This window comes from Neoarius graeffei, chromosome 14 (genome assembly GCF_027579695.1).
Source record: "Neoarius graeffei isolate fNeoGra1 chromosome 14, fNeoGra1.pri, whole genome shotgun sequence".
Taxonomy (NCBI): Eukaryota; Metazoa; Chordata; class Actinopteri; order Siluriformes; family Ariidae; genus Neoarius; species Neoarius graeffei.
This window is the reverse complement of record NC_083582.1, coordinates 54068890-54091305: the sequence shown is the minus strand read 5'-3', so window position 1 is coordinate 54091305 and position 22416 is coordinate 54068890. Positions and strand designations below refer to the sequence as shown.

Below are 22416 nucleotides of genomic sequence, written 5' to 3'. Positions count from 1 at the left end.
CTCATATATGCCTTTTGAACAATCCATTCCAGATGTAGTCTGGATATGCAGAATGGGATAGTGATGAAAATCGTACGTTTATTTACAGTGTCGACACATCAACAGAGATGGACCACAAATACAGTACCAGTCAAAAATCTGGACACACCTACTCATTGATATGTTTTTCTGCATTTTGACTATTTTCTACAACCCCAAAACAGAAAAAGTTGGGACAATATGGAAAATGCAAATAAAAAAAGAAAGCAGTAATTTCTAAATTTACCTTAAATTGTACTTCATTGCAGACAGTATGAATCCAAGATATTTCATGTTTTGTCTGGTCAACTTCATCTTGTTTGTTAAGATACATCCATTCCTGCATTTCAGGCCTGCGACACGTTCCAAAAAAGAGTTGGGATGGAGGCAATTTAGGACTAGTAATGAGGTAAATCAATTAAAAATTAATGTGATTTGAAACAGGTGATGTCACCAGGTGATTGTAATCATGATTTGGTACAAAATCAGTATGCAGTAAATGCCTAGTTTTTGAGGAGAAAAGATGGGCCAAGGATCTCCAGTTAGTCAACAAATGGGTGAGAAAAGTATTGAAATGTTTAAAAATAATGTTCCTCAGAAGGAAGATACAAAAGAAAATTTCACCCTCAAAATTGAATCAAAATTGAAATGTGTTTATTTTGAGAAAAAATAAAATAAAATTCACGAGGTAAAACATCAAATAATGTTCTGTTTTGTTTTGAGTGCAATACAGGCCAAAGGTTTACAAATTCTTGTTTTCAGTTTTAATTTCAATTTCAACATACCATCCCACCTTTTTACCTTTTTCTAATTTGGGACTGTACATTGTAGAACCATAGTGAAAACATCAAAACTATGAAATAATATATGGAACATACAGTGGTGCTTGAAAGTTTGTGAACCCTTTAGAATTTTCTATATTTCTGCATAAATGTGACCTAAAACATCATCAGATTTTCACACAAGTCCTAAAAGTAGATAAAGAGAACCCAGTTAAACAAATGAGACAAAAATATTATACTTGGTCATTTATTTATTGAGGAAAATCATCCAATATTACATATCTGTGAGTGGCAAAAGTATGTGAACCTCTCGGATTAGCAGTTAATTTGAAGGTGAAATTAGAGTCAGGTGTTTTCAATCAGTGGAATGATAAGCAGGTGTGAGCGGGCACCCTGTTTTATTTAAAGAACAGGAATCTATCAAAGTCTGATCTTCACAACATGTTTGTGGAATATCATGGCATGAACAAAGGAGATTTCTGAGGACCTCAGAAAAAGTGTTGTTGATGCTCATCAGGCTGGAAAAGGTTACAAAACCATCTCTAAAGAGTTTGGACTCCACCAATCCACAGTCAGACAGACTGTGCACAAATGGAGGAAATTCAAGACCATTGTTACCCTCCCCAGGAGTGGTCGACCAACAAAGATCATTCCAAGAGCAATGCATGTAAAAGTTAGCGAGATTACAAAGGACTCCAGGGTAACTTCTAAGCAACTGAAGGCCTCTCTCACATTGGCTAATGTTAATGTTCATGAGTCCACCATCAGGAGAACACTGAACAACAATGGTGTGCATGGCAGGGTTGCAAGGAGAAAGCCACTGCTCTCCAAAAAGAACATTGCTGCTCGTCTGCAGTTTGCTAAAGATCATGTGGACAAGCCAGAAGGCTATTGGAAAAATGTTTTGTGGACGGATGAGACCAAAATAGAACTTTTTGGTTTAAATGAGAAGCGTTATGTTTGGAGAAAGGAAAATACTGCATTCCAGCATAAGAACCTTATCCCATCTGTGAAACATGGTGGTGGTAGTATCATGGTTTGGGCCTGTTTTTGCTGCATGTGGGCCAGGACGGCTTGCCATCATTGATGGAACAATGAATTCTGAATTATACCAGCGAATTCTAAAGGAAAATGTCAGGACATCTGCTCATGAACTGAATCTCAAGAGCTGGTGGGTCATGCAGCAAGACAACGACCCTAAGCACACAAGTCGTTCTACCAAAGAATGGTTAAAGAAGAATAAAAAGTTAATGTTTTGGAATGGCCAAGTCAAAGTCCTGACCTTAATCCAATTGAAATGTGGCCTGAAGCGAGCAGTTCATGTGAGGAAACCCACCAACATCCCAGAGTTGAAGCTGTTCTGTACGGAGGAATGGGCTAAAATTCCTCCAAGCCCGTGTGCAGGACTGATCAACAGTTACCGGAAACATTTAGCTGCAGTTATTGCTGCACGGGGGTGTGTGTGTCTGGGACCACGTTAAAGTCTACTGCCAGAGAGACAACATGAAGAACCCTTAAAAGATGTTCCAGGAAATTTAGGGTTTCTTTTTTGTTGTTGTTTGTCCCCCCCCTTTTTTTGTCTAATTATATTGGTTGGTTATACCACAAAAATAAGGAGGAAAACACAGAATCCTTTGATTACACCAAATTACATTTGTAGAAAAAGGTTCAATCCATAACCCTGAAACATACTCGTACAGCAAATTGTCCTCTCTGGGGGAACCATTCAAGATTCTATATAGAACCCTATTTTCTATATAGAACTTTGTTTCTCTATCAGAGGGAACCTAAAAACCTTAGGAAGCTAAGAACCCTTTACCGCTGATGCCAAACACTTTGTATGGGTGTAAATTTGGACAAAATAATAAAGCTTTTTATTTTTTGCAATCTGTTTAATGGTGTGAATGTGCAACTGTTCTAATGATGTAAAACTTAAGCACATCAAAGGATCCTTGTTCATGGCAATTAATATTCAAGCTTACTTTCCTCTGAAGATTATAAAATTAATTTAATTTCAACAAATGTTTGCTTCAGAACTTACAGTGTACCCATAAAGAAAAAAAAAATAAGGGCAGGATGATATCTGATTCTCCAATAAGCACGTCAGTAACTTGCAGTTGGAAAATAATAGTCTACCCATAGTCTGCATTCATATCGCTACAATTAATGACCCCCCCATAAATAAGTAAGTAAGTAAGTAAGTAAGTAAGTAAGTAAGTAAGTAAGTAAGTAAGTAGCATACTGCCTATACAAAAACCAGACATAACTAGGCTTGTATGTAAGTTGATTCATAACAGAACATCAAAGACAAGAACAGTGTTTCTCTATAGAAAAACGCACACCGTTGTTTTTAATGTCTTGTTTCCCTATGATATAAATACAGTATGAGATTCCACACATGAATAAAATCCCTTTGTCATCCATTATTATGGAAAAGCAAAGAGTCCATTAACCTGGACAAATCAGAATATGCATATAAAAATACAATATAGATATTTAGGCACTGCCTAAAAGCGGAGTTCCTGATGAGTGTATGAGTAAAATCAGGCCCGCCGACAGGGGGGGACAAACGGGTATGTTGTCCCGGGCCCAGGAATGGGGGGGGGCCCAGAACTGGGCTCTCATGAAGTTGCGATTATTTTATTTCATTTCAAAATGTGTTGATTTGGGGGAGAAATGTGCTATATTTGCATTCAATAAATGATTTCTAGATCTTTTGCCTTTATTGTCTTTGAAAAAGGCGTCAAGAACCCCCTACCACCCCTAATGCAAAAATGGTTTGGTCTGACTCTTTCAGCCCGTCCCTTCTGTGTGTGTGTGAGAGACAGCGAGCAGCCCCTCCCCCAACCCGCGCGCTGCGAGCAGAGTGTCACAGGATTTTCTCAGTGCGCTCCCTCCAAACAACGGGGATTTACACGAAAACGGAAGGAGATATTGATAAAATTCTTTCACAGTGAGCGCCACAAGGCTCTCCTGAACACATTGATGTAATTTTTTTGTCTGTAGTGTAAAAAATGAGGTCACTAGAGTGAGTTAAAAATGAGTGACTTTTCTGCCAAGTTTATAATGGCAGTCTATGTGGCTGCGCGGCTGTCCTCTCCTCACTTTCAGGCTTCTCATTCAAAAACTGTAAGTCCTATCGTGTAGGTAGACACATTGTGTGAATCAGGACAAGTGTGGCTACTACTTTTGAGAAAATTATGTGTGTGGAGTGAAAATTGGGGCTGAAAACACAGTTTAAATAAGAAAGTTTGAGCTATTTTTCCAAGCTCTCTACACTCTAACTTAACGAGCTCCACTGGTGTGTAACGCAATAGACACCCATTATAAAGGGGGAATTTCTCAGGCTTTATAAGGGGGAGGAGGGGTGGAGATGCGGGGGGGTGGGAGCATGGCGAGGGCGGGCAGGTTTCTTTTCAAAATATGGCTTGCGGGAACCGTTATTCCAAAATCTCGTACCCCACCTTTAAGGGGAAAAAAACGACATCGTTCGATCATAGCGCTTTGACAATCAGCGTGCGTGCCATTTGCCAACATGCACAAGTCAGGAGCACAGAAAAGAAAAGAGAAAAAGAGAGGAAGAAACCAAGAGACTCAGGGGCTCACTGCATAAATATTTTAAAAAAGATTCAGATGATGCAGCAGGTACTAGCAAAGGCAGTGGGGCAGCTGAGCCAGGTAAGACACAGCCAACTTCTTCCAGCTCCGTAAAGTAACCCCAACCAAGGCACGCGTGGCATGCAATTCATGTTACAAACGAGGGGAGAGCAAGTCACACTGAACACCATATCAAACGCACAGGGCATTGAATCATTTCATAACCACAACGGCTTAATAACATTGTGTTTCATATATCTGATTGAAGCTAAGAATATTCACATAAGCCCGCAATCATATCCCGCCGTTTCTCGAGCGGTGTGTTCTTCTCTGCTTTTCACACTGGACAGTACGCACGCACAGTATACTATGTTCGCCCCCAGCCCTGCCCGAAATCCCCCGTCCATCGCTGCTCCTTCAAGAGCACCCCAATCGCGTGAGTAGAGACTGGGATAAGAGTGGTGGGTGTGTGTGTGGGTTGGCCCGGGGGGGCCCATTCAGAGCATTTTGTCCCAGGCCCAGCCAAAGCTGTCAGCGGCCCTGAGTAAAATATCTGCAAGGGCACAAAATCAACCTGAATAGAATAATATTACAGCATATGAACCATCGAATTGTCTAGTGTATTGTATTTCACGTTAAAAACTTGCTGCATTGCCTTGTGACAATGATACCAATAATAAGATATTCATCGCAGTTATGAATACATATTTATTCCTTTCTTTGCCAATGTATGCCATGCGCCAGAAACAACACCATGACATTTATTATGCTGTGACTCTGCTGGGTGCCTGGTGGACAGCAGTGAACCAGCGCTTTCACGTTACATCATTATGATATAGTTACCATCGGATATCAAACTTGATATGTCAAACAGTTATTTGTTTACATCTCTCATGTCCATGTGTCTTGGTGCGTGCACGCAGCGCCATTAGGACTAAATACCATGTACCTGTTCTTGATTAGAACTCAATCACAGCGTATACATATGAGAACTCTCAGTAATGCACAGACTTTGCGAAGTATATGCTCTGACCCTGCTTCTGACTTTACCAAGCCTTGTATTTTGTATCACTTTTCTGGTTTTGACCCTGTTTGTGTTTGTGGACTGTGAGTATTGTACAAGTATTACTTCTAATATCCTGTCTGTGTCTTGAGTGCTGCCTGTTTTTTGACTCTGTCTTTGTCTACATTTTGGATCTGTTTGCTAGCATGCCTTCAATAAAACTTTTCCTGCACTTATATCCCCCCCACACACACATACACATACATAACAGAAACTGTCAATTGACCAACAAGCTAGTGGATGAATAAAACTGTTTTCACTAATTGTACAGTATATGAAACTGTAGTGAATATTTTCCATAAAATGTGCTAGTAGATAATCCCATGTTATTAAAAAAAACAATTTAAAAATAAGTCATGGATAAAAAACCCCATCTATCTTATGTAAATAAAAATACAAATTTTGTTGCCTGGTAGTCAAGTGTTTATGAGATATGTTGCCTTGCACTTATGATTTGGTTCCCTGTGATGGTACACATATGTACGGATGTCATACAGTCGTGAATGCCATCAAAAATCAGGTCGATGCATTACTATATTCTCTTGTGCTTCGTGTGTGTGGAGCTCCGCTATAAGCACAAAAACAGCAATAAATTGGCCAGGAATTGGGCAGATGAGTATATAGTGCCTCCTATACAATGAGGAGATTGTAAAGGAAGGACAAAAGAGCTTAAATATCATAATTTTAGAAATACACGGTTTATTTGCTTCTTGTGGTTTACGAATTTTCAAATCAACATCTTCCAACAAAATGATAAGTGAAACATACTTTCAAATCAACACAGAAATTGACAAAGAGACACAAAATCAATGACCTGTCAGAGGGAAGTTCACATGCACAAAGCTATATAATGTCTCATCTCATCTCATTATCTCTAGCCGCTTTATCCTGTTCTACAGGGTCGCAGGCAAGCTGGAGCCTATCCCAGCTGGCTACGGGCGAAAGGCGGGGTACACCCTGGATAAGTCGCCAGGTCATCACAGGGCTGACACATAGACACAGACAACCATTCACACTCACACCTACAGTCAATTTAGAGTCACCAGTTAACCTAACCTGCATGTCTTTGGACTGTGGGGGAAACCGGAGCACCCGGAGGAAACCCACGCGGACAACATGCAAACTTCGCACAGAAAGGCCCTCGCCGGCCACGGGGCTCGAACCCGGACCTTCTTGCTGTGAGGTGACAGCGCTAACCACTACACCACCATGCCGCCCCTATATAAACCTATATAAATATAAAAGAACTTGATGTTATGCATGGAGTAATGGACCAAGATTGTGCTACATGTTTCTCCAATCTTGTTAGAGACCTTATGCAAAATTGTACACATTATTTCAGTTAGTCCTGTTTACAAAAAAACTGACCTAGCATGTGGGCATATAATGGTACAAACAACAGCTGGAAGTCCAGAGGTGACCTTTCTACTAGTGGCATTCACACTGCCCGATTGAAACCACTCTCCCACACGATCATGCATATGTTCCACTCTCAGATCATGCATTCATCCCCCACACACATTTGACCTCTTCTCTAATATACTGCATTATACACTCATCACTGCCTCTGTTTTTCAGTAATCTCTCCCTCGATGAACATTACTTTTAATGGAGGAGACAGAATCTTCAACATTTTCTACAGATACTGCCGTTGTCATGGCAACACAATGGTTAAATTGCTAGCAGCCCCTCCAAATCTCATTGCAAATTTAAGGACCATTCAGACACAACAGTCTTTGTGCTGCCTGTACAGTCATGACAATAACAAAAAAATACCCAGCAGGAGTTTAGGAAGCTAAATGTTAAAATATATTGAAGGGTTTTAAATGAAGCAGCAGGAAAACTGTGTTTAGTCACTGAAGATCTTACTGAATTGCTTTGTCTTTGTTCACAGGATTAAAGCCTTTCTATGCATTCACTCAAACATTCAGGTACACACACCTACACATATCCCAGGCCAGAAAGGAACCAGTTTCTAATACTATTAACCCCTTCTGTGAAAACTAATTCCAACCAAAGCTAATTCTTAAGTTGATATGGAAACCAATGACAGTGATCTTAAGTTGATATGGAAACCAATGACAGGGATCATGAAGAATCTCCCGAGACCTATATAAGTTTATGCCGAAGTGTCAATGGTCTCTAATGTATCTGCTTTGACTTCAGTTATAGCCTGCATCAATCCATCAATGTTGACTGGACAAAACTGAGGCTTATAGGCATACAGGCTTGAGCACACAAAGCCAACCAAGCAGACATATATTAAATTACATAAATACATTAAACACACGTTCTCACTTATGTTGTCTAATGGGTAATAGATGCTATAGATAATTATACCAGGACTTTCAAAACCATATCCTAATTGACTTCCGTTATAAATTCACATTCACAGAAGAATTAACATGCTTTTTTTAAGTATATCCTCTCTCTCTCTCTAATATAGTTCATTATTTCTTCTTAAATCAGAATCTTATAAAATCTACAAACTCCTAAGTGTGGAGTTTGTGCCAAAGCTTTCATTATCCTCATCTGTCCCAAGCGTGGAGGCAGATGAGAGGCAGATCATTTATCACCAGCAGCCGCAGGGGCTCTGAATGTTGCTGTGTGATAGTGTTTGGAGTGGGGTGGGTTGTGGAAAACACAGGAGGCTTCATGGAATTTTTTTTTCTTCTGTTTTTAATCTCACCACGTCATCATGCGATTATCATTGCATTAATGTCCTTAACCAACTGTGATGTCCAAAATAGAGATGAGATTCAAAGTGCTTAAATAATGAAAACATTGGGTGGGATGTGGGGTGTGGTGGGGTGTATAAGAACATTTATGCATTCAAAGTATCAGTATTAATTTATGTGGGGTAATTCATTTACTTATTTCCAATGCTTATGACAAGATTCCGACCTTTTCCTTCAACACTACTGTGAGAAGATCATCCATATTTCACAAAACACTTTGTTTCTTTTTCAACAAGCTGCAAATAATTTTCAGTTCATTTTAGCCAACATACATTTAATCAAATAACCATGACAACAAAATATATTTTTAAGGTTCAAACTGGAAACAACCACTTACTGTACATGCTTTACTTACCAGTACCAGGTTTTTATATGTGAATGAAAATTGTGGCCAAATGTTTAAAAATATCTAGAATTTGTCACACTGCTTCCTAATCTTTCATTTTATGTTTGTGCTCTGATCACTATGATATCAAGTGATATGCAGTGAATAAAACACATCAGGATGTGCTGTTAGAGGAAAATTATTAGTGACGGGGTGGTGTGATGTTACCATCCTGAAGCTGATTACTTTCCTATCACAGCACATACAGAAGTATTTTATTCCTTTTATACTACAGCAATTTACCAAAATTACATTTGCTTTTATTTATTAATGAAAAACACATTGAACTTTTCAACTGTTTATAGTTAAACTTGATGCTGTGGGACATCCACAAGACAAGTTCTTGTTATCACTTGCATTATAGCAGCTATAAAACTTTGCTCAGCTTAAAGGAACAGCTTTACCTCAGAGTTGCAAAGTTCTTCCAAAAACACATAAACTGGGTCCATGCTTAATTGTCTCAACGATTATACATATTTGTTGTTATTATTATTATTATTATTATTATTATTATTATTATTGCTAGATTATGTGTAGCATCAGCTGCACAAGCCCCTGTGGATTGGCTGTTACCAGGGAAATTATAACATATTAGATTCAGTACATTAATATAAACCTGTGATTTGCCTTACAGCCAGCATTACGATCTGAGTGTTCACTGGAAAGGAAAGATTTTTTTTTCTGAAAAAAAAATCTTAAATTCTGTTTTAAATTCCATACTTTTCCAGAATTTCCAGACATGCCTAAGTTTTTACATGTCAATCTCATGCACATTTCCGAAGGTTCTGGGTTTGAGCCCAGCGGTTGACAGGGGCCTTTCTGTATGGAGGTTGCATGTTCTTCCCGTGTCTGCGTAGGTTTCCTCTGGGTGCTCAAGTTTCCCCCACAGTCCAAAGACATGCAGTTAGGCTAATTTGCTACTCTAAATTGCCCTTAGGTGTGAACGTGTGTGTGTGTGTGTGTGTGTGTGTGTGTGTGTGTGTGTGTGTGTGTGTGTGTGTGTGTGTGTGTGTGAATGGTTGTTTCCCAAGCCCAGAAATGGGAGGGTTTCCAGTGTAAAACGATGATCCAATTAATATGACATGTGGATCAGTAGGGTCCACATGAACCTCAACCTGGCAACAGTGCTGGACAAGAATTACAACCCCGATTCCAAAAAAGTTGGGACAAAGTACAAATTGTAAATAAAAACGGAATGCAATGATGTGGAAGTTTCAAAATTCCATATTTTATTCATAATAGAACATAGATGACATATCAAATGTTTAAACTGAGAAAATGTATCATTTAAAGAGAAAAATTAGGTGATTTTAAATTTCATGACAACAACACATCTCAAAAAAGTTGGGACAAGGCCATGTTTACCAGTGTGAGACATCCCCTTTTCTCTTTACAACAGTCTGTAAACGTCTGGGGACTGAGGAGACAAGTTGCTCAAGTTTAGGGATAGGAATGTTAACCCATTCTTGTCTAATGTAGGATTCTAGTTGCTCAACTGTCTTAGGTCTTTTTTGTCGTATCTTCCGTTTTATGATGCGCCAAATGTTTTCTATGGGTGAAAGATCTGGACTGCAGGCTGGCCAGTTCAGTACCCGGACCCTTCTTCTACCCAGCCATGATTTCAAAGCAACCAACAGAGGGGTAGCTACCAAATGGGTTGATGGTCTTCTTTGCCAACGACATCATGTGTTGGTTTATCCGAAGTTGCCGGTGTTGGGGTTTTGAACCAATTACGTATATCCATATTTAAGAAAGCGCGGAAACTAGCTGCTGTCTGCTGGCATTGATGCAGTATGTGGTTTGGCATTGTCATGTTGGAAAATGCAAGGTCTTCCCTGAAAGAGACGTCGTCTGGATGGGAACGTTGCTCTAGAACCTGGATATACCTTTCAGCCAGTCCTGTCGCGAGATCTCAGTCTTAAGGGGGGCTTATGAAATCCACCAGGGGGGCACCACTATTATTAGCTTATTTTTGCACACTATTCGGGCAGCCCTAATCCCACACAGTAATCATCACATTAAACATAACCAACAGCAAACATGACCGGACCAGCAACAGCCTGCAACATCAGTCCCCTCTCTCTCTCTCTCTCTCTCTCTCTCACACACACACACACACACGCGTGTGCACGCACACATCAAGTACACATAACTTATTAGATCACAAGCAGCATCTCAAACTAAACAAAAAAAAAAAAACGCCACGGCGGGTGCATTTCAAAGCAACCAAGAGGGGTAGCTACCAATTGCCATTACATACACACCACCAACAACAACTGAGTGTACACATGACATATTAGATGACAAGCAGCATCTCAAACTAAACAAAAAAACACCACGGCGGGTGCATTTCAAAGCAACCAACAGAGGGGTAGCTACCAAATGGGTTGATGGTCTTCTTTGCCAACGACATCATGTGTTGGTTTATCCGAAGTTGCCGGTGTTTTGAACCAATTACGTATATCCATATTTAAGAAAGCGCGGAAACTAGCTGCTGTCTGCTGGCATAAACTCGCGCTTCATTTTCCACCCAAAAATGCGGGTAACTGATTTCGCAACACTGACTGACGTAATTACGTAGCCAAACTTTCCAACAAACTCACACAGTTTTAATATGTTTAATGTCTTAGTGATTGTGCAACACTGGAAGTTTTAACCCAAAGCGAGTACAATAAAATGAAATTAGGATTTTATTTATCTATTTATTTATTTGAGATCTGTGATTGTGATCTGGCTTGGGTGGGCCGGGCGGGCCCACGCATATTGGTGGGCGGGCACTGCCCCCAATGGCCCGCCCACAGCGACGGGTGTGCTTTCAGCATTGATGGTGTCTTTCCAGATGTGTAAGCTTCCCATGCCACACGCACTAATGCAACCCCGTACCATCAGAGATGCAGGCTTCTGAACTGAGCGCTAATAACAACTTGGGTCGTCCTTCTCCTCTTTAGTCCGAATGACACGGCGTCCCTGATTTCCATAAAGAACTTCAAATTTTGATTCGTCTGACCACAGAACAGTTTTCCACTTTGCCACAGTCCATTTTAAATGAGCCTTGGCCCAGAGAAGACATCTGCGCTTCTGGATCATGTTTAGATACGGCTTCTTCTTTGAACTACAGAGTTTTAGCTGGCAACAGTGGATGGCACGGTGAATTGTGTTCACAGATAAAGTTCTCTGGAAATATTCCTGAGCCCATTTTGTGATTTCCAATACAGAAGCATGCCTGTATGTGATGCAGTGCCGTCTAAGGGCCCGAAGATCACGGGCACCCAGTATGGTTTTCCGGCCTTGACCCTTACGCACAGAGATTCTTGCAGATTCTCTGAATCTTTTGATGATATTATGCACTGTAGATGATGATATGTTCAAACTCTTTGCAATTTTACACTGTCGAACTCCTTTCTGATATTGCTCCACTATTTGTCGGCGCAGAATTAGGGGGATTGGTGATCCTCTTCCCATCTTTACTTCTGAGAGCCGCTGCCACTCCAAGATGCTCTTTTTATACCCAGTCATGTTAATGACCTATTGCCAATTGACCTAATGAGTTGCAATTTGGTCCTCCAGCTGTTCCTTTTTTGTACCTTTAACTTTTCCAGCCTCTTATTGCCCCTGTCCCAACTTTTTTGAGATGTGTTGCTGTCATGAAGTTTCAAAATGTCTCACTTTCGACATTTGATATGTTGTCATTGTGAATACAATATCAGTTTTTGAGATTTGTAAATTATTGCATTCCGTTTTTATTTACAATTTCTACTTTGTCCCAACTTTTTTGGAATCGGGGTTGTAGAAGAAGAAGAAGAAGCAGAAGAATTTCATGTGCATTTCTGGACAAAACAGAAACTGCATTGGACTTGTGCATCAGTCTGCCAAGCATAGCACGTTTCCAGACTGCTGAAGTAGTGTTTATTTATGCTTTTCTAGCAAATCTACATCTACACCTGACCCTGCTGCTGCCATGAGAAAGAGAGAGAGAGAGATGCGATCACAGACCGCCACCTAGCGGATTGTATAAGTACTATTTAAACAAATATGGGTGAATACAAAGAATCAGAGTGATCTTGATTTATCTACAGAAGCATCTTATATTTCGAGCAGCACCGGACTAGCATAAAAACATTACCGTTTAATCAGAGAAACACGTCTACAATACAGGATTTTTAGCTGAATATTGAGTTTTAATGTCACTACATCGCTTTTCTGTCTTTACTGGCGAACCATGCAAAACTCCGGATGTCCCGCCCATTTATAATGACGTAATGATTGACATTGGGTTCAGCAACACAATGTACGAGTGGAGCTTGATTGACAGTAGCATCGACCAATGAGCACGCGAGATCAAACAGCTATGGCGACAGTGGCCCGTCTGCTGATTTGCAACCCGCCGAAACAGCATCGGGGAAGAAGGAGGCCTTCGGTCGGTTCGCCATGGACTGTTCCAGGATCAGTGCCGTTTAAATAGGGCTCTAACAGTAGTGCGGTGAGTAAGAATACTGTCGGCAACTTTCATCCGATTCAAACCCAGCGCTGTAAATCATAAGTAATGTGTGATTGTGTCGTTGAAAGGAAACCCGGCCATATCACATTTCATTAAGACCTGCTTCCCAGCGGATGCTTTGGCCTGCTCAGCCAGCATTCATAAAAACAAGTGGATTATTTATTTGTCTCTTTAAAGTGTGCTTCTGTGGCCTTGCATTGCTGAGTGAGCTATTTTTGTACTGGGTGGGGGATATCCTGTTGAGGTTTGTTTAGCAGGTTGTCATTTGCAGCAGTCTAACAGCTCCATTTCCTCGAAGGGAATTGGTTTAATAGGCAGCTCGGGTTTCAATATTTCCCTGGTTACTGAAAGCCTAGTTATCTGTAGAGCTGGGAGTCAATCCGACGAAGAACCGATTCTGTGTGAATCAGGAGTCGATTCCAAAATTGATTCGGCTGGACTGTAGACACTGATAAAGGAAGGAAACTGATTTAAGGGTTGTTTTACAATCAGGGTACAAAGTTTGTGTCACAGGGGTCCAGAATTCAAATTGATTCAAACTGGTTTTAAAAAAAACCCTATCAAATCTGCACTTTTGGAAATTAATACACATATGAACATAGGCATGTGTAATAGTTTGTATTATAACAAGATTAAGTGTAGCTTTAAGCAGGGCTGGGAGAAACAAATGAAGTTATTCTCAGAGAGGACATTTTTTTTTTTTTGACAATTCAGAATCCACTACTTCCATAGTGCTTTTAAATATAAGGCTGTAAGCTTTGTGTTAGTTGTCTCTAATATTTATGTCCCAATATCTTGATCACATTTTAGGATGAAAATAATCATTTTAGATATGTTATTTTATATTGAAAAATTAGCTGTCTCGGAGAGGACATTTTTTGACACAATTACATACTAATTTGATCAAAATAGTCTGAAAACTTACTGGCATTCAATATTAAAACTTAACTATATTTCCAATGATATGGAACCAAATATGTGTTTTATGGTATAAAGAATGATTTAAGTGCATCCCTTTTGGAGCTACCTGTGGTCAAAAAAAGCACTTTTTCTAAATGACACGAGTAATTTTGCTAAATATGACATATATTGCCATACATTCACCAAAAATAACGTTATCACCAAATGTTTTTTTGCATGGTAAATAGAGCTATCACAGGGCTACAATAAACAGCCAAGTTTATTTAGTCAAGCCTTTTGATATTGAAGATAAGTTTTAAATGTGATTTTTAGCTTGCGTACCCTGCAGGCCTAGACATTAAGCATTTACCACTGGTGGCCCATTGGGCCATCTCATCTCATCTCATTATCTCTAGCTGCTTTATCCTGTTCTACAGGGTCGCAGGCAAGCTGGAGCCTATCCCAGCTGACTACGGGCGAAAGGCGGGGTACACCCTGGACAAGTCACCAGGTCATCACAGGGCTGACACATAGACACAGACAACCATTCACACTCACATTCACACCTACGGTCAATTTAGAGTCACCAGTTAACCTAACCTGCATGTCTTTGGACTGTGGGGGAAACCGGAGCACCCGGAGGAAACCCACGCAGACACGGGGAGAACATGCAAACTCCACACAGAAAGGCCTTTGCCGGCCACGGGGCTCGAACCCGGACCTTCTTGCTGTGAGGCGACAGCGCTGACCACTACACCACCGTGCCCATTGGGCCAGTGGAATTGAAAAGTTACTGGCCCAAATGGAAAATGTGGTGGCCCCAATGCGCGCGGTACCGCTGCAAGCACCACAGGTGCTTGCACAAAGAGGGGGGTCCAGGGGCCCTCTCCCAGAAATTTTTGATTTTTCAATTCATATTTGTGCATTCTGGTGCATTTTAAGGTGAAATTAATGAAAATAAGATTATTCATATTTTGTTAACATTATTATATCTTTGTTTGTTCACATTGATATTTTATTGTTTGCATTTCTTGTTCTATCAATTTCTTAGTTACATTTAAAAATTTCCTTTGTTCTTGCTCTCTGTTCGTTTAACACATGCTGTTGATTACTGTTTTACATTAACAATTGTTTGTATAAGTTTTAGAATAAGCTAAGTTTTGTCTCACCATGCAACTAACTTGTTTATAGAATAAGCTTTGCCTGTAACCCACCCTGTGTGATGTCGACATATTTCCCTTTTTTGTCATGGTTTCAACTTTGGCTCATATATTCTCAACATTGTAGATATTGAATTCTCACCACTGTAGATATTCTTATAGAAATAGAAGTACAATGAACTTTTTACATACACCTTTATATAATAGCCACAAGACACACACAGGCCAGTCCCAAGTCTGGATGAAAGGTGAGGGTGGCATACTAACCCTTATCATGCTGGATTTAAATGGGCATTTTTATTGCTCATGAAGAAGTTTTATTTCTTAATTAATAAAATATCATGAGAATCATTGACAAACCATACATTTCCTGAAAGGGTGGACTTTAGGGAATAATCTAGTGAGATTTTTGCAGTGTCTTATCTGCTTGGGGGTGATTTCTAACCCTAATTATCTGTTAATTAGCTAATTAACAGGTATGCTCAGGTGAGCCAAAAAGGGGTGAAATGTTGTATTTTTTTTAATAAGAAAAGATATAAACACCAATTTTTCAGGATATGCCCTTGGGGAAACTAGTAGTAAATTTTTGCAAATTCAGCTCATTTGCATAAACCGTTGCCATGGCAACAGCAGATACCCAAGCAACTGGGGGTATAGACCCTTTTCACTCACGTGACCTTCGTAAGCGCGACCACCATTTTGAACATGAAGAAATAACGGTTTATGGCACAGACCCCTTCGGTTCTCGCTCATCTAGCTGCTACAATGACTGCTTAGACTGCAACAATAATACCTAACACACATTTAAGTATCCGTCGTAAAGACGTGAAACTCGTCGAGTGACGAGTGTGTTCATTGATAAGCTAACACAATCTAAAAGTAGACATACCATCACACTGCCCTGGCGCTGTGTACAGTTTCCCTTCTATGGTTTGTGCACTCACTATTTGCCATTACTTTCTCCAACCCAGTGTTCGAACTATGCCGATATTTTCGGGGGGTCCCTTTTTTTCCCTGGGGGGGGTGCTTGCGCTTGTCTTGGAGCGCGGATCTCCAAACACATGAGAAGCCTATCTTACGCACATATCATGCGGACTCCACACCTCCACACACGCATCGCGTCTGAAGTCATAACTCATCAGGGGAAATCGTGTCCGCATTGGCATGTTCAAAAAACAACCTCGCGTCAACAATGATACCACACGCAAGGAAAAAAAAAAACAGTCAGGCTACTCAACACATCTGATCCACAGCAGCACCAAAGCATCACTGGAAATCATGTCAACAACCAATCTTCCATTTCAACACGCGTCAACAAACAAACGGCACCACAAACATGAACGAATCGGTCAGGCTACCGATTCCAAACCCACAGCAGACGAATAATTAAATGCATCTTACCTTAAAGCAGAATCGACCACAAAGGAAGTCTGTTGGCACACTTCCTTTCTACTAGTTTGTGTCCCCAACCTGGCAGCAGCAGTCGTTGTCATATCGGTTTATTTTATTTTTGATGTAAACACAACACTTCGGATATGCAAATGCTTCCCGTTACACATGATTGCTATGTCAATAAACATCATTTTGCCAATATTTTAGAGACCATCCATCTTCTCCGTCGGTCAGCATCTGTCGGGATCCGATAAAATGATAAATCTTGCCTTGTGTGTTGATGGTTACTACATCCAGGTGCACAACAATATAATGGCATGATGGAAGTCTTGCTGAAAGTAAAAACTTTCTTTGATGGCTATATTCCTTTCGATGCTTTGCCGTCATTCCTCGTTGTTGGCTGTGGTAGACTACTGGTAGTACATGTCCAAAATGGCAGCCGCGTTTGTCGTGACGTCACGTGAAAAGGGTCCATACTGGGTTTAGCATGGTCTGGCTGTACCAGAGAGGGTCAGAATAGTTATTATTTGTTGTAATGAACTAATGTAGACCTAGTTTGGCTATTTTGATATATTTCATCATCTTTGGATATTTGAATAATATAATATATGGGATCAGATCTAATTTACCACATTATTTTATCTGTTCTTCTATTTCAGTCATAGCAACCAACATTTATACTTCATTCTTTAATCGTTAAAAGTTGATACACGTGTAGCCATATTTCTTGGCAGTGTATCCTGAAATTTTGATATTAATATACAAAGTCTGAACGATTTTACACCATCTGATGCTAAAGCGCGTGTTGAAATGCTGTTTTATGATTTGGCGAGTTGTAAACCGAGCGTGACGTCGCGCGCTCTGATTGGCTGCCGAGTTCAAAATGAAGCCGTTCGTTAACACCCGATAGATAATTTATGCACGATCGTATTTAAACTGTTTACTTGGCCTTGGCCAGGTTGGGAAGCGTGGAGTTTGAACATATTTCTATTTGAATTTCACCGTTCTGATGGTCTCCTTGCCGCAACCGTCTTCGTCTACAAGATGCTATTTTCCCGCCAAAATGACGCTTCCGAACAGTGCCGAACATCTCCGAAGATGCATGAAGATGACACACTCCTGCCGCGGAGCGGAGCGTGACGAAAACAAAGATGGCAGACCTCGTATTGAAAAGGTGCATTTTACGAACAATTTCTTCACAATTCTGGGTAAAATATGAGTAATAAAATTTGTTAATTTGCATCGAAAACGTACTGGCCCGCCCGGGCCACTGTTTGGCCAAATTTAGTGGCCTGAACTGGCCCGATAGACGTAAAAAACACCGCCGGGCCATCGGGCAAGTGCTAATGTCGAGCCCTGCCCTGATTGTAAAACAACCCTTAAGTGCGTCTTCCAGTGACTTGCTCTTACACTTAACACATTATAGGCCCTACTGTAGTTAGTTATTTTGATGTGAGAATGTATTAAAACTAACATTTATCTTTCCTGTTTCTAGTGTCTGAAATGGGAATGTTTTGATCACACTGCAACCCAAGCCGTCTAAATGACTCCTGGTAGTTACTGTAATTTTGCAAGAAGAGACAAGAAACAATTAAAACTACTTTGTTGAAACCAAACAGAACTGTGTTTGTCTCAGAAGAGACTTTACAAATGGATCCATCTTCTGGAATGCACATGCCTGCTGTTCCTCCAAACAATGAGGTGGTCCATGTGGCTGTTGGGAATCCTATCATAACAATGTATCAGACTCCACCACAGGCCCCTAACATTGCGCAGATCATTACGCAACATGTCATACCACAGGATGTTACCTGTCAAACTGTACCACATACAGTTACTTCACAAGTTCAGTTAGCATCACAAGTGCAGGCTTCATTGCATGGCCATGGTCAAGGACGGGGTCAAGCTCAAAGCCATGGCCAATCACAGAGTCATATGCAAACTCAAAGTCACATGCAGAGTCAAAGTCAAGGACCGTCACAAAGTCACATGCAGAGTCAAAGCCATGGACAATCACAGACCCACATGCAGTCTCAAAGCCACGGGCCATCACAAGTCCATGTTCCACAAGGCTCATCACAAAGCAACAGTGTCGCAGTGTCTCAAGATGGTGCCAGATCATCACTGCAGGTCCCCTTTGCAGAGGTCGCGTCTCTGCTGGATCCTAACATGAAGAGCTCAAAAGCCAGAAAGTACCAAATCCATTATGAGGAAGTTAAACGGAGGCTCGAGCCACCTGAGAAGATGTCACTCAGATCTCTAGCTGCCTACACTAGAGTGAGTCGGGGTCCAGCTAGTAAAAAAACCCTCCTGGAATCGCTGAATGTCTTTGGCTTGTCACCAAGCACCAACACGGCAGTGTCGAGTACTTTCTCCAAACTCACTGAAGGTGAGGTTCATCTATTACAGCCATGACTGAAACACTGATTTTAAAATGGTTTTATTTATATGAATAATACGTTTACTGATTGAAACAGTTAACTTCAAATATCTAATTTATAATTAATGTACACTAAATACATAATGCACACACAAACCATACATAATACACCAAGTAATTAGTAACTTAGAATATCTTCTGTCTTGGTTTAAATTCATATTGCAACTTTTTACAATTGAATTTTTATACAGGTGATACAGCAGCATTGTGTAAAGACATGAAGGACTTTGCCTTACAGTATGTGGATTACGAAAATATGGCAAAACAGTTACTGCCAGAGACAAACCAGGTTCAGCACTGGTCAAAAATAATTGAGACAAGGTAAAATGTTGTACAATAGAGTGCATGCAGCTAGCTGAAATGTTTTTGTCCTATAAGATTTTGTTACAGAAATCTGAATATACTAGATTAAAATTAAGATACATTTGATGCAGAAAATGATTTTAATAATCTACTGGGCTATATCTTTGTGACGTTACCTTTTGGTAAATAAATTGTTCAGGAAATAAATTATTTGTGGGATTTGTCCCTCAGGAATTATCTAGAAGAGATGCGGAAAGTTTTCAAAGACCCCATTAACAGCAGCCTGTTCTCCAATGTCACGCATGGCCTTGGTAATGGAATGATGGATGTTGCCCTTGACATCATTGATACTGTAATTGACCGGCAGATCCGAATCCTCTCAGGGAACACAGATCCCAAACCTGAGCCACCTGTCAGGAGAATCCGAAAACGCACACGTAAACCCAAGACTGCCGTGGAGGATGGCAAACCAAAAGAGAAAGCCAAAAGAGGCAAGAGGAAAAGCAAACAGATGCGTTTGGACACTGTCGAACCGCAGGTTCCACAGTCCACAGACGTAGAGAGTAGTGTACTGACTCTGGTTTCTGTAGGATATGAGACCATATCAAGCGGCCTTAGTGCCACCAGCACGGGTTTATCATAGTGCTGAGACTGATGGACGCTAAGAGCACTGTGTACATGCTGAGTGTTGGTTTAAAGCCCATTTTAGCTTTGTATTTTTTTAGATTAAATGTCTTCATCTATAGTACCAGTCGTAAATTTAGATACACTGTCTTATTCAGTGGTTTTTGTTTTATTTTTATTAATTAAAAGGCACTTCGTGTCTTAAAGTAATGATGGATGTCATTTCTCTTTACTTAGTTGAGTAGTTCTTGACATAATCTGGATTACTACAGTTGTGGAATAGGGTTATTTACTGTATTTTTATTAGTTACTGTTTGGTCTCAAATGCATTAAGAAGGCAAGAAATTGCATTAATTAACTTTTGACGAGGCGCATCTCATCTCATTATCTCTAGCTGCTTTATCCTGTTCTACAGGGTCGCAGGCAAGCTGGAGCCTATCCCAGCTGACTACGGGCGAAAGGCGGGGTACACCCTGGACAAGTCGCCAGGTCATCACAGGGCTGACACATAGACACAGACAACCATTCACACTCTCATTTGCACCTACGGTCAATTTAGAGTCACCAGTTAACCTAACCTGCATGTCTTTGGACTGTGAGAACATGCAAACTCCGCACAGAAAGGCCCTCGCTGGCCACGGGGCTCGAACCCGGACCTTCTTGCTGTGAGGCGACAGCGCTAACCACTACACCACCGTGACGAGGCACACCTGTTAATTGAAACACATTCCAGGTGACTACTTCATGAAGCTGGCTAAGATAATGCCAATCATATGCAAAGCGTCATCAAGGTAAGTTGTGGTTACATATTCCATCCATCCGTTATCTGTAGCTGCTTATCCTGTTCTGCTGGATCACAGGCAAGCTGGAGCCTATCCCAGCTTATTAGCAAAGGCATGCAGCTTATTAGCCTAACCTGCATGCCTTTGGACTGTGGGGGAAACCGGAGCACCTGGAGAAAACCCACACTGACATGGGGAGAACATGCAAACTCCTCACAGAAAGGCCCTCGTCAGCCACCGGGCTCAAACCCAGGACCTTCTTGCTGTGAGGCGACAGTGCTAACCACTACACCACCGTGCTGTCCATGGTTACATATTGAAGAATCTAAAATATGAAACACTTTTTTAACCACATAATTCCATAAACAGCAAAACCCCCACTGTTGCATTCAGACCTAGAGTGTTGAATTAACTCTTTCAGAGTTCGTGTTCAACTGGACATGAATCAACATCTACGGTGTTAATTCAACACTGTGGATTTTACTCTGCATGTTATTTCATAGTTTTGATGTCTTCAGTATTGTTCTACAATATGGAAAAAAGTCGAAATACAGAAAGCCCTATGAATGAGTAGGTGTGTCCAAACTTTTGACTGGTACTGTAAATGTTCCGTTTTCTTTTTGGGTGTCTAAAAGGTTTCATTGGGAAGGATGAGTGGTTTATGTTTTCCAATATGTTTTAATAAGAAAAGGCTTTTTTTCATGTATTATTTGTTTAATTCCTCTTTTTTGCTTTTCTGAAGAACAAGGCAAGCAGGACCTATAATCCTGAAAGAAATCAGACCTGATGTTTTGTGAAGTGCAGAGCACAATTCAGATGAATAAAAAAAAATTATGTAAAAAGTCATTGAAATAGGAAATGTAATGTGTTCATCTTGCTATTGTCACCACAGAGCATTTTATTTGGAATATTACATCCTCTTTGAAATGAAGAGAGATATTTCATGTTTATGGACTATTTATTTACTTTCCTTTCTTTTTCATTGTATGTGTGTATTTGAGGAATTAGTAGAAAACCGTCGTTTGTATTTAGAAAATACTGTACTTCAGACTACTTATAGTATGTGTATTAAATTTTTTATAGATTTATTTTGCTGCCTTCACCTTTAATAGCATCATGCTTTATCACTCACTTTAGATTTTTAGATTAATTTCATTATGTTGTATTTGTTTTTATTTGGTTATATTTGTGTTGGCTCTCACTGAATCCCAGACATAATCTCTATTAGCCATAGAAAAAAAAAAAAAAAGAGACCACTTTCAGTGGTCACCACTATTAAAAGTGGTCTCTTAATTTTTTTCCATAGTTGTATATACAAACGAATCTGCACCACATTGCAGAGTATTTAAAACTTGCAACCTTAAATATTAACTTATTTTCTGACCATTCGCTGTGTATTGCATAGCAGTAACTTGTGTTAAGACTACTTATCAGCCAAGAAGCTTTAAGTAGATTTAGGATTTGGAGTGCATTACAGAGGGGGGTGAGGAAGGATTGAGAAAAGAAACCACATGGAAAAAAACCCAGTACAACTCAAACACAGGAAAACAGGATAGCAGAGTTAGCTTATTCCAGGATGAGATTGTACAGGATGTATAGTGGCCAGAAAAAAATCGTAACTACTGTACTTTTTGAGTGAGAAGACCGAGAATACCATCTGACGCCATCAGAATGTTGTGAGTAGCGCAGACCATGGCCCATACTGAGACTCGCACAGAAAGGAGGACTATTAGG

The 22416-nt window shown here is 40.3% G+C and overlaps 1 protein-coding gene across 2 annotated transcripts; it reads left to right on the top strand.

Annotated features, from left to right (window-relative positions):
* The first annotated feature begins 12939 nt into the window (after nucleotides 1-12939).
* Nucleotides 12940-21711, top strand: si:ch73-127m5.2 (uncharacterized protein LOC561202 homolog). 2 transcript variants are annotated; one of them, XM_060940025.1, is made up of 5 exons: nucleotides 12940-13063; nucleotides 17578-17707; nucleotides 18029-18922; nucleotides 19165-19294; nucleotides 19508-21711. In XM_060940025.1, the coding sequence occupies exons 3-5, from the start codon at nucleotides 18184-18186 to the stop codon at nucleotides 19917-19919; spliced, it is 1281 nt and encodes a 426-aa protein (XP_060796008.1). In that variant the 5' UTR covers nucleotides 12940-13063; nucleotides 17578-17707; nucleotides 18029-18183; the 3' UTR covers nucleotides 19920-21711. The 2 variants fall into 2 exon arrangements, with proteins under 2 accessions (XP_060796008.1, XP_060796007.1); XM_060940024.1 differs by lacking the exon at nucleotides 17578-17707.
* The last annotated feature ends 705 nt before the right edge of the window (nucleotides 21712-22416 follow it).

What these genes read in the sequence shown, in the direction of transcription:
- si:ch73-127m5.2 (XM_060940024.1), top strand. Translation starts at nt 18,184, where the DNA reads ATGGATCCATCTTCTGGAATGCACATGCCTGCTGTTCCTCCAAACAAT. An exon ending in TTTCTCCAAACTCACTGAAG is followed by an intron (nt 18,923 to 19,164) that starts GTGAGGTTCATC and finishes ATTTTTATACAG; the next exon opens with GTGATACAGCAGCATTGTGT. An exon ending in TCAAAAATAATTGAGACAAG is followed by an intron (nt 19,295 to 19,507) that starts GTAAAATGTTGT and finishes TTTGTCCCTCAG; the next exon opens with GAATTATCTAGAAGAGATGC.